General features: G+C 25.6%; 1 protein-coding gene across 1 annotated transcript; it reads left to right on the top strand.

The window, feature by feature from the left end:
* The first annotated feature begins 653 nt into the window (after positions 1-653).
* On the top strand, positions 654-9,360 carry LOC112591289 (beta-galactoside alpha-2,6-sialyltransferase 2). Its single transcript, XM_025335056.1, has 6 exons — positions 654-948; positions 3,454-3,741; positions 6,031-6,356; positions 6,992-7,191; positions 7,285-7,459; positions 8,570-9,360. The coding sequence occupies exons 2-6, from the start codon at positions 3,482-3,484 to the stop codon at positions 8,818-8,820; spliced, it is 1,212 nt and encodes a 403-aa protein (XP_025190841.1). The 5' UTR covers positions 654-948; positions 3,454-3,481; the 3' UTR covers positions 8,821-9,360.
* The last annotated feature ends 3,506 nt before the right edge of the window (positions 9,361-12,866 follow it).

Raw genomic sequence — 12,866 nt, 5'->3', positions numbered from 1 at the left:
AAAAAAAAATTGTCTGTTAAATTAACGTTATTTTACAAATCACGGTATTTTTTCTACAATAAAAAAATTTTGTCAAGTAGTAGTAAAATATTTTGATTCTAAAAATGTAGTATTTTAAAACTATTATACAACTATAATCTTAAAGAAAGAATATTTATGCTATAAAAAGGAAATTTTTTTATTGACGGGACGATATTGTTGTAAAGATTTTGAAAACGATTTATTATGCTATACATATATTATTCAACACATAGGTACGTATATAAAAACATAATAACAAAATATTTCATAATTTTAATTGAAATGGCAACTATTACTGTTTGACATTAATTATTGTTAAGCGATTCTGACGTACCTATGTTAATTAATTGCAGTGTACCTCTTTTTGTTGTATTTTTATAGTGGATGTGTGCATATACCTATGTACGTATATTAAATACGAGCCGGCAGTATTATACCGGTGGTAGGTATACCTGTATGGTATGCATATTAATAATGGCGTTGTCACTGTTACGTGAATAAATAATAAATTCATTTATTATTTCTTCTCCCCTATTTTATAATATACCATTGCGTATATGTGCGCTTGAAAGCCGCTTGCATGCAATGTCAGATGCGCGTTTCGGATGGCGCAAGTACGGTTTATTGATCCTGCGTACTCTACGCGATGATGCTGTGCTACACAACCTCACCACGATAGAAAGCGTTTTCCGACTTATCATACGCACGACTACCGCATCCGAACACAGTGCTTTAATATCGCGAACCAACGTGGAATTATTATTATTTTACATAGAAAAACGTGTGAATTCCATAATATCATATTGAAGTCACGTCGTCCGTACGCTATGTATACGTATATAATATATATATATATGTGTATCAGCAATTAATTGCCAATTAATTCACGTGTGATTTATGTGTACATTGATGTGCATGGTACAGGAGGTAGGTGTAATTACACTATTAACACTTTCTGATAATATTAATATCCATGAGATTATAATACAATTATTATTATGCGTACACGCGGTGCCGTGAGATAAATGTAATTAGAAAAATAGTTATTGCAGGAATTCTACGTTTATGTTGTACGGCTTTAAGAACTTGACTCGCAAATTCGTCGTCATAATATTCTGAAAGTTCCTTCTAAAATATTTTTAAAAACCATTTATTGGTTCCCGTATACTACGCAATTTCTATATAAATATCGACAAACATTGTTATTGTTGTACATACTTGTATTTACATTTTTTATTGATTGATCAGTAACAATTTATAGATTTCAAACTATTCATTTCTAGCTGGTCTTGACTTCACAACGTGATCTAATGCTGTGTAGGTACTATCGTAGTTAAATATAGGTAGCCAGATGACCAGGTAAATACTCAGACGCATCGATACATTAATTTAATTATACTCTAGAAGTCTAGAACCACGATTATTCTGATAAGTTAACCGGAGTTGAATAAAGCATGCTTTGATCAAAACAAAATATTTTTTTGTAAGATGTATTGTGATTTTGTTCGATGTTCATAAATTATTTTTAAACAACATAAGATTTAACCAAATGTTTTTAAACTATTTTTACGTAAATAAACAATCGAGAATTATTTAATTAATATTAAGGTAAAAATAAATAAATAATTATTCATGTGATTGAAAAAATTGCGATTTTATAAATTATAAGTTTAATTTTAATCTGTAACGAGTTCATATTATTTCAAACATATACAAAAAATGATATAATAATTTTAAGTCTACCGAATGTCACTTATCATAATTTTTAATAACTATATAGATTTATACTTCTTAATGATAAGTGATTATCAACCTTTTACGTAATGTTTGTAATACTTACCTATTTGTATAACAAATAATATTGTCTAATATTTTTATTTTTTTATAAAATACTATATTATTGGGTATCAAAAGTTATTCGTAGTGTGTTAAACTACTTATTTTGTAAAGTTGTACAATAAGCTTTATTTGTTAATAGTATACATATCTAATTGTATTTATATATAACTACTATAATAGGTATTCAATAAATATTTTTGTATTTTATACACATTTTCCAATCTATACTACAATACTTACACGAAATTTGAATATCTAATAGATGAATTCAACTATTTATTGCATAGGTATTGTGCAAATTCATCGGTTTGTAAGGTTCATTTTTTTTTTTTTTTTTATGAACATAATTAAAAGATATATAAAATATAGTGAAAATTTATAAAAATTATTACTACATACTGAATAAAAACTTATTTTGAAGAAAAGTATTCATTTTATAGAAAATAAATTATGATGTGGGTACTATTACGAGTATTACGACGTAATAATATAGGTAGATATTATAATATTATATTACTCATTATTTATTTAATTATTGTAATTGTACCATTGCGATGGTAATATAACAAATTGAAACATTAATCAATTATTTCTGCATTGAATATGAAACAAAATTAGACAATACTCCACGTAATACCTATAACTCAACTTTGTTATTTTCAAAAGCACTCATGCCACAATAGTTTACCAAATAACAAGGATGACTGCAAAAGAGATCAAGCCCCTCCTTCCAAAGTTCACATTGCGTACATAAACAATTCCGCATGTTTCTAAAGAAATATTTATACTAATAATTTAATTACAGCTATAGCTTTTTAAATAAAAACATTTAAAAAAAAGCGAACAAATAGATATCCATCATTATATACTGTACAATAAGTGTCAAATGTTAGATAGGTAAGCCGTAATTAAGTAAGTCACATTAATAAATGTGTTAAATTTGAATATTGAATTGAATGATAAAAAAAAGGTTCCGTAAAAATTATATATCTTTTTGATAAGTGCGGATACTAAACAATTATTTTTATAAAAATTTATAAAAATGATATCTTTTTTTCTAAGATTATTTAAATAAGTAAAATCACTAATGGGAAATTTTTACTCGTACTTTTGACCACCAAAATTATACGTATTAGATTCAATTTTCTATACCAGAAACCTCCATATCAAAGTGGAACATTGGAGTATTACTATTTTTACTAGATAGAGGTATAAAAATACAAAAAAATAATAGTAACAAAAATACACGTTTTCTGTAAAACCAATACATTTATAACTTTACTCAGAATCTTAATGTGTATAAAAATAAGAAAATTTTAAAATTATAAAATTATATTTTTATTTATTAAGTTTTTTACTTATTTTTTGTATATCTATAATTTATTACAATATTTCCAAATGATAATGTAACAGAATCAACGCAACCAATAGATATTTAATACTCTCCAATAAAATGTATAAAAATGTTCAAAATTGAATATATTTATGTTGAGTAAATTTAAATGAATGATCCCCATCTTCGTTAATTTTTACACTGGATTCATGTCTGGCCACTATAATCAGTCTTATATATTTTATCAATTATATTTTCAGACAATCGAACCACTAATATTTAATCGAAATGCGTTCGGTTGCACTGACAGTATGGTTTTTCTTAAACGTCGTACTTTTGGGAATGTGCGGATACATTTATCTACTTTGGCTACAATATTGGCGTCACATAAGCATCAGAAACCAACCAACTCAAGAATTGACCTACACACAACAGCAGCCTTACGTCGAGTATTATGACGAAGGCGATCTCACAACCACTCATCAGAAAAATGGAAATCCATTAATGCGGATTAGTGAAGCTCTTCTAGACAAGACGGAAAAAATCAGGCAGGTAACATAAATGTTGTATACAATTTTATGGTATACGCATAGAAGCATATTTAGGAGTTGAAACTATTTCACAGATCTGGTCCAAGTATAATTGTTAGGGATATACGTATACTGATATACAAAATCAGTTTGCTCACCACGCCAAAAAAAAAAAAAAAAAAACGGAAAAAGTTGTGAGTTAATTAAAATGTACAGGCTTGGTTTCAACCAGAGAAGTAAAGCATGATTTCAGTATGAACACGCCTATTTATATAATTTATACTACATATATTTATGATATGTTTGTATATTACTTATATGTACATGATTGACAGGAAAATAGATTGTATGATGATTATGGTGTACGAGAAAGCAATAAAGCAAAAGCTGTAGGTGTCTATATTTATTTATACTATTTATGTAAATAGATTTCACCAAAAAATAAAATTATATGTGCAGTAGGAGATAATTTGAAATTTAATCGAAATGTATATTAAATGAATTACAAAAGCGTTAAATGGTAATTTTGAATATACATTTAAGTGTTTGAATTTAAATTATAATTTTTAATTAAAAGGGCGCAGCAGGAATGTAACGAAATTAACTATTGTGAATGAACATAATATACATTTATTTATATGGATTTCCAGTATATACATTATACATATACTGCAGAGTGTAATAGTCGACGTAAAGCGCAATAGGTAATTTCACAAAAATAAACATTAACACTTTTACCAAATAGGATTGTTTTACATTCTTAATGACTTTTATTTTAAGTAGTCGACATTTATACCGAATTTTCTTGTCGACGTTTAACTGTAACACAGTATATAGTAATATTTCCACTATTAATTATACAAGTATAACTAATATTAAAAGTTATTTCAAAATATTTCTGAATAAAATATTAAACAATCAAACATTTTTTTTACAATAAATATATAATTGACTATATAAATCAAATTTCAAAATTACTTAATAAAAATTACAAGTTAATTTTTAAGCTATATTGGACTGGTTTTATATAAAATGGGAAGTTACAAACTTATTACTCAATATTCGAAACTCTTAAAAAAATATAAATTACATCATTTACATATTTCTTTATTGAATTTTTACAATAAACATTTTTGATATTATTATATTATTTAATTAAAATGATATACTTTTCACGTTATATTAAAATTTTTTAAGTCTTAAAATAATAAAGTACCAAATTAACTAGGTATTTCAAAAGTTCATATTAATGTTCAACCTTTTTATATTTTAATATTTAACATACTCATAACTCAAAAATTAAAATATCGTAAAAACCAATAAGAGAATGCAGATAATGTTCTTATCTTAAACTTTTGACAATAAATATGTCAAATTAGTCTAATACTTTAAAACAAACGAACAACAAAATGGTTCAACTGAACGAAAATGTTCTATATTATAAATTTGTAAGACGAAAACAACAAATTCGAATATGGCGTCTCTTAAAAATATCAAAATCTAAAATTTGAATAAATAGCACAAAACTGCAAAATAATTTAAAAAAATCTAAAATCATCTGTATGTATATATATATATATATTATAATTCATATTATATAACTGTAAATTTATAGATTTATAGGAATCATTATTTTTGTGATTAAAAAAAAATAACAATGAACTCAAAATTGATAAAATCTTGTTATAATACCATTTTTAATTAAGTTTTCAGTAGTTTTTCTATATACCTAAGTAGTATATCAAAAAAGTCCAAATGTTGTTTAATTACGTCTTTTTTTTAAATTTCTATTAGAAAATGGGTAGATACTAGGTATTTACACATGTCGATTAAATAATCTTTATGAGAAATGAATATTTAATACTTAGATATGAAAATTTTATATCTTAGGTAACCATTAGATTACTAACGCAATAGTTATCTGAATAAGATTATAAATAAATAATATTTTATTTAAATAATAATATTTTGTTTGAATCATAATCCAATGTAAATAATGGTCGTTTAAAATATTAAACAGCTAAACCCATTATTTTTGTGGTACATTTTTTAAACAACAACGCAGACTACCTATATTTAAATATAATTACAATATAAATTAAATTGGTATGTATAAAATACATTCTTAAAAATATAAAAACTGTTATATTTTTTCAAACATCGCGTGTGTAAGTAAATAAGCGTCTGTTATTGTATTAATGGCAATTATATTCTAAGTAAAAGTTTATAGTTGTATTATATAATATAATAATATATAGTATAAATATCCGTATAAATTACTGACTTAATGTGTATATATTATTACAGGTTATTTAATTTCAAAAATAAAATTATTGCTCGTCTAAGGCAAGTAATAATGAAGGAGAGTAGCAATTATGGCTCCGTTAAAAATGAGAACCCTTACAATGTTCCATATAGACCGCAAGCAACGAATAACGTAAAAAGTGACTGGACGTGCAATATGGCTTCTAGAGTGGAGAACTTTAGAACATTAGAAAAAAATGACATTGATCATTTTTTGACCAAAAATATTCCGGATGTGCCGCTATTCGATGATAACGAAGTATTCGGCACTTGTGCAATCATATCCAATGCGGCTACACTTCGAAATTCAAATCTCGGATACTTTATAGGTGAAAAATGTGACACATTTTTTATTGACAAATCATACATAATAATATAGACATAAAATATAACAAATAGGTTGTCAAATTTGTTTTGTCATTAATAATGCACACACGTCTGCATGTATAAATAAAAATCGAATGCATCTATCAAAATTACGTAATGAATACTAATATAGATAACAACAATATATTAATAAAAGCATCTACACGAAGGTAAGGTTAGGTTGAAATTATGAGCTAATTTTTTTACGTGGGTAATAAATAGTTTTTTAAAAGATACTTTTGAAATTGTACCTAGCTACAAGGAGACTACATATAAATTTCTAAAAAAGGTAATTGAAGTATATTTGATATAATTATCAAATACTCATTCCAAAACACTTATTGATCAACATATTTATTTATTTATTTTGCTGTTTTAATTTGACCTTTGAAATTATTTAAAAATATTTAAAAACTTAAGTATCATAACTAGACTGGTTATAAAATGTATGATATAATAATATGATTTATTCATTTTTTTTATATTTCAAAAATAGTTTTTTTTTAATTAATCATTTGATAATTTGTATCATATAAAATATATATAATATGCATATTAGTATAATGTAATGTATAAAATTTTAATTTTCGTGTTTTAGACCAACATGACTTGGTGTTACGGTTCAATAACGCTCCAACAAAAGGATATGAAAAAGATGTTGGCTCAAAGACAACAATACGTATTTTAAACTCACAAGTTGTCACTAAACCACAATTTCAATTTGTATCATCACCATTATACAAGCGGCTCAAACTTTTGATGTGGGATCCATCAAATTACACATCGTCAATTAATGAAGTAATCAATTATACATTAACGAGACTACATAATATGTTAAGTTAGTTAAATCGACTTGTTCTTTGATTTAAATTTCTGTTTGTTTACTTTTAGTGGATTAAGAACCCCGAACATAACTTTATAAACAACTACATATTGTTTAGAAAATCTAATCCGAGGTCAAACTTTCATATTGTTCATCCTCAATATTTGTGGCGTCTGTGGGATTACATACAAGATCATACTACAGCTCATATAAGACGCAATCCTCCATCTTCGGGATTTTTAGGTAAAATATTATAAATACATGATTCATTATTTATGTTTTATATAACACATATATAGTAACATTCGCTGATATAATAATAGACATGACATAGGTAAGCCATATTTACGCAGATTAACTAGGTATCTATGTAATATAATGTAAAACTAAAAATCGTATTTTATAGTTATATGATTTGTTTTCTACTTCACTATGGAATTTGAATATAATAATATTAAAAAATAGGTACTTTAAGTATTTTTTAATATATTTAAAAAAATATTTATTGATTGGTTTCCTGAGATTATATATTTATACTTAAACTGCGTAATTTGTATAAGATTAGAGGTGTGGGAAACAAACCTCCCTACACCGTGTATGTAATGGTGCAGATACCTGCACTACCATGGTAACGAATAGTCTTATTCAATCCTTCAAACGACGATGAATAATTTAAAAAATGTATAATATACAAATACTTAACTGCATTCACTCATCATGACGTGTCAAACATCATACATACATGATACATATAGCTGTATCATAATTTAATATGCATTTTACAATTAAAAATGACACGGGTATATATATTTTTGGCTTACTAAGAACTTATAATTATTTTTATATGGCCCTTGAATAAAAAAAAAGTTTGGAAACCCCTGGCCTAATATAAAATGTGCTCAGTACAAAAATATATATATATATTTAAACCTCTGATGTAGCTTTCAAATAATAGGTTCATTATAAAAACACAATAGCCTGCAATTATACACCAAATGTTTACATTGTGACATAATCTCTAAAATATAATAATAATATATACACCATTTACAGACCCAAAAAGATACGATAGGTATATACTTTATAGTTCTAATTTCAACATAAAATCGTCGAATCCTCAAGTTATACTCTGTATACACGTATAGTATACTAATACAGTAATAAAAAGAGTGTGAACCTGTATGTTAATTATACTGATATAACGCTACAAACACGTACGCGGTAGCGTATCATTACACCTACGGCACAACCAACTGAACCAACCTATGTATAATACACACATAAATATGCACACCTAATACCTATATGGATATCCGATATATTATAATATATTATTTTCGACGATTTTGATAGGATTAGCAATGCTGTTGCCGCGGTGCACGGTCGTTAACATGTTCGAGTTCATACCGTCTGAAAGAATGACACACCGATGTCATTACTATCACGAAAAAGTCGACGTGACGTGCACATTTGGGATTTGGCATCCGCTGGCGGCCGAAAAACTCCTGATGCTAACGGCGAACACAATGCCCGATCAAACGGTGTTTCACACAGGGTTCCTCTCCATCCCCGGCTATAAATCTCCGATATGCACTTCGTTATAGTGACTTGACTTCGATAATAATTATTACGCACTACTGTTTTTATGATCATTTTATATTGTTTTTTTTTTTACATACGAGTATAAAGCCGTATAGGTACACGTGGTACGCCATTGCCATGCATTATAATAACCACAACACGCATAATTATCATTACGTAACGGAGATGTACTGTACTGTCTTAATTTAGTGCATATAATATCGTCCGTATATTAGAGAGCATTCATGTTTTGTTAATATGATTGGTGTAATGACGTGCAATATCATTAACTGATCAACTTCGAACTTTATTATCTCTGAACAATATTTATTAGTAGATTAGGTAAATAATACAACACGAAGTCTGATATTGTAAATTTTTATTATAATTATTATTATAATTGTAAAGAAACGAAATATTACTTATAGTTTGTATAGGAATATTATTATATACCTGTACCTTATATGCCATATGGTACATGAACGTGGCAACAACATTTTTTTTTTTTATATTTTGTTCGGTGTTCACATTATTATAACATTAATGATGATTAAATCCGTTTTAAAAACAACAACAAAATGTGTAATATTTTATTATATATACGACTGTTAATTATATACTGTTGGCATTATTATATAATGCAACAATAATTGTGTATGATATATTATATATTATTATTTTATCGACATTATATTATTATGTTGTTGTCGTTTTCAAGAGCCATCCAAATTCCGATCTCAGTGTTTGAGTGAAACAATATAACTTCTACACATAACGGAGTAATGACAATAATACAACCGTGCACGGTCATAATAATATAGAAATAATTTCGTAACATTTAATTCAAAATTACATTTTAATGTGTATGATAGTCAAACAGATTACTCAAGAGTACGCGTAACCTATGGTAGTAATATACAGCCCGAGAACTGTATTATTCACTATACAATCTACTGAACGTAATAGACGTAGGTATATTTTATATATTATGAGAAAAACACAAATAAGATAACATAATTTTATTTGTTGTTAATATTCTATACAACTATGCAAGCATCTTTTATCTATGTGTACAGTTAACATTTTTTATAAAAATATTATTATAATTTACAATATTGAAGTAAAACATTTAATTATATTAAAGTACTTATTATTAAATTTAATTATATGAGTTTTTTATCAAACTAATTAAGGTTAAAAAAAAGTGACTTATTAAAATATAGTTAGTAAGTAACACAGCTTTTATAAAATTGTAAGTTACATTTACTAAGACAAACTTAAAATTATAAAGTGTGTTAATTAAGAGGATATATACTAATAAAAGAATATGTAACGATTAGTACCAGCTACGTATTATTTATGAATTTATGCATTGTTTAAACTTTAAGTATTATAATTTGTAACATTTATAACTTAAAGAATTGAAAGGTTTAATTCGTAGGTATGTATAATATATTATTAAAATCAATTGTAAACTGTACTGTTTTTAAAGTATATATCCTATTCATACCTGTATTATACATTTTTCTTAATTATTTTTAAGTTTTTAAAACTCTTTATATAGTCTAGGCATGTAGAAATCTAATCAAATACCATTCATTTCTTCAAATATTTTGTCAATATTTTCTAATCAACAAAAGAAATAATTAATTATTTTAATTATTTTTAGGAAATTCTTTATGACAAACTATAAACAACATAAAAACTTATGTTTAAGTTTAAATCTTGGAAATTAATTAAAAGATATAAAGTGTATAAGTGGTGTAAGTAAATAACAGAGTAACTTCATTTTTCATATAGGTCAAATAATATTAATTTTTTTTCATATTTCTTATTGTATACAACATTTTATAGTGTGTATTTTAAAAATTAAATAACATTTTTTTGGAATTAGTGTGTTTTAAAATTTTAAACTTTTATACTACTAAATAAATATAAAAGTAACGTACATCTCTAATGTATCATATGGAGAAAAAAAATCTATGCCATAAAGTTTAAATTTTCTTATGAATTTGATATGTCTGCACGGTTTTATGGAGATACTTAGGGTAATACGAAACTTTTGGGACACACTATATTTACATTAATTCATGATCATTAGTTGGGTAAATTGTAAATATTGTTTTAATTCAGCGAAAACAAAATAATATTAAATTATTTAAATCTATAAACTATTTACTTTCTACCGCTTCCTCTATAGTTGTTAAACAGTAATAAAAATAACAAGTGGCATGTTGCCAGAAGAGCTGATGTCATCGTATGAATGCATCGTTGTAATGAATAGAAGAGGCGAATGTGAACACGTACACTATAGTTATATACTTAAGTCTTAGGTATATGTTTAGTATTTCTACATTATTTACGTTAAACATTTTTAGTATCGTTGTGTTATTAACTGTTTTTTTTTTTTTTTGTTATTGTATGATACTATAAGATTTATTTAACTTCTACATTATCTATATTGATTTATTAACGGTTGTATTAAAGTTTTAGAAGATATACATAAACTTATATTATAATACTTGGGTAACTATACACAGTATAGCTAATGTGTATACTGCACGCATCACATACCTATGATGTCATTTCTATACACTTCATTAGATTCAACGCTCAGTAGTCAATTTATATAAAATCGTTAGGTTGAATAACATAGCCACATAGATACTTTTTTTTAATATTTTGGCTATTATAAGATGAATACAATAATTTAATAATTTATAATAATTTCCAATCAAATAACCATTGAATAATTTATCTGACATACTTTGAAATTGTTCCGAGAAAAATGACTTGATATAACAACGAATGAATCTACGAAACGGTCTAGGTTTAAAATTTTAATGCGCATATTAAAAAAATGATATCATAGGTAGTAGGAACTGAAAAATAATACTTGTTGTAGACAACTATTAATAGCGTCGTAACATTCTTAACAATTTCGGATAGTGGCGTTTGCTCGAATAATGGAATGAAATTTGAAGCACTTGAACAATCTTATACAATAATTTTAATTACGTATTCGTACCTACATATTATCATAATAATATATTGTTAACTGTTTAACTTAAATATGTTCATAATGATAGAATGAGTAAATTATATTTTCTAATGTATTATAAACGTATGTATATGTCCATAGTGGTAACCAAATATGTCAATATCGTGAATGAAGGGATTTCCTTAAATATGTATTGATCATAGGAAATATCTATACTCAGCACCACTATGGTCTATGGTTCACCCTAGTCTCTATAGTGTAATTCAACTCCGGAAATAATGAACAATATGACTAGATATAAACACGTATACGATATACTATTATACATTTATATAGTGTAAATAATGGGAAATACGTTCTGGATATGCCGGGTATGGATACATTAACATATCGTCACTACTCACTGTGTAGGGGACCGAAAATGAACATTCATTAAAAAAAAAAAAAAATTGTTGTATATCGGTAAGGTATGTATTATATATAAATATATAAGAAATAAGAAATAAAAGTTAGGAAAATACTATAAACACATACTAAAAATCATCTATTAACATTAATTATATAAAAAAATTAAAAAATATTGTTTTTTTTTTTTTTTGTTAATTTTATTTAAATAAGCCGCAGCTACAGTGGCTATTAGTTTGTATCAAAAATATTAAATTACTTGTAAATGTCGTTGGAGTTTAAATGGAGTTTAACGGTGAACAAATGATGAAATAAGATTACTTCAGTATAATACATTAATACTTATATGATAAGTTTACAATGAATTAAAATAATATCTTATTAAGTATACAAATTGGTGGCGATAGGTGGCGATAAAAATATTGTTTTATTGTCATTATAAACTTTATAATGATTAAACAGTAATACAGAGAAAATTATTTGGGGTTTAGATTATATAAATTTAATTTTTATGGTGGCATGTTGTAAATGTATATAATAATAGGAGTATGTGCTTTTATTACTATTAAGTATTAACTACCTACGCATTAAATAATATTAGCATTAATAGTCTAAGTAACAAATTTGTATTCATAAAACATGCATAGAATAACTTAGGTAGGT

Source organism: Melanaphis sacchari, unplaced genomic scaffold (assembly GCF_002803265.2).
Source record: "Melanaphis sacchari strain LSU unplaced genomic scaffold, SCAv2.0 Contig130_pilon_pilon, whole genome shotgun sequence".
In the NCBI taxonomy this organism is placed as follows: Eukaryota; Metazoa; Arthropoda; class Insecta; order Hemiptera; family Aphididae; genus Melanaphis; species Melanaphis sacchari.
This window is presented reverse-complemented; position numbering and strand designations above follow the sequence as displayed.

Coding starts and splice junctions, on each gene's coding strand:
- LOC112591289 (XM_025335056.1), top strand. CDS start 3,482: ATGCGTTCGGTTGCACTGACAGTATGGTTTTTCTTAAACGTCGTACTT. Junction 7,192..7,284: donor ACACATCGTCAATTAATGAA/GTAATCAATTAT, acceptor GTTTACTTTTAG/TGGATTAAGAACCCCGAACA. Junction 7,460..8,569: donor TCCATCTTCGGGATTTTTAG/GTAAAATATTAT, acceptor CGATTTTGATAG/GATTAGCAATGCTGTTGCCG.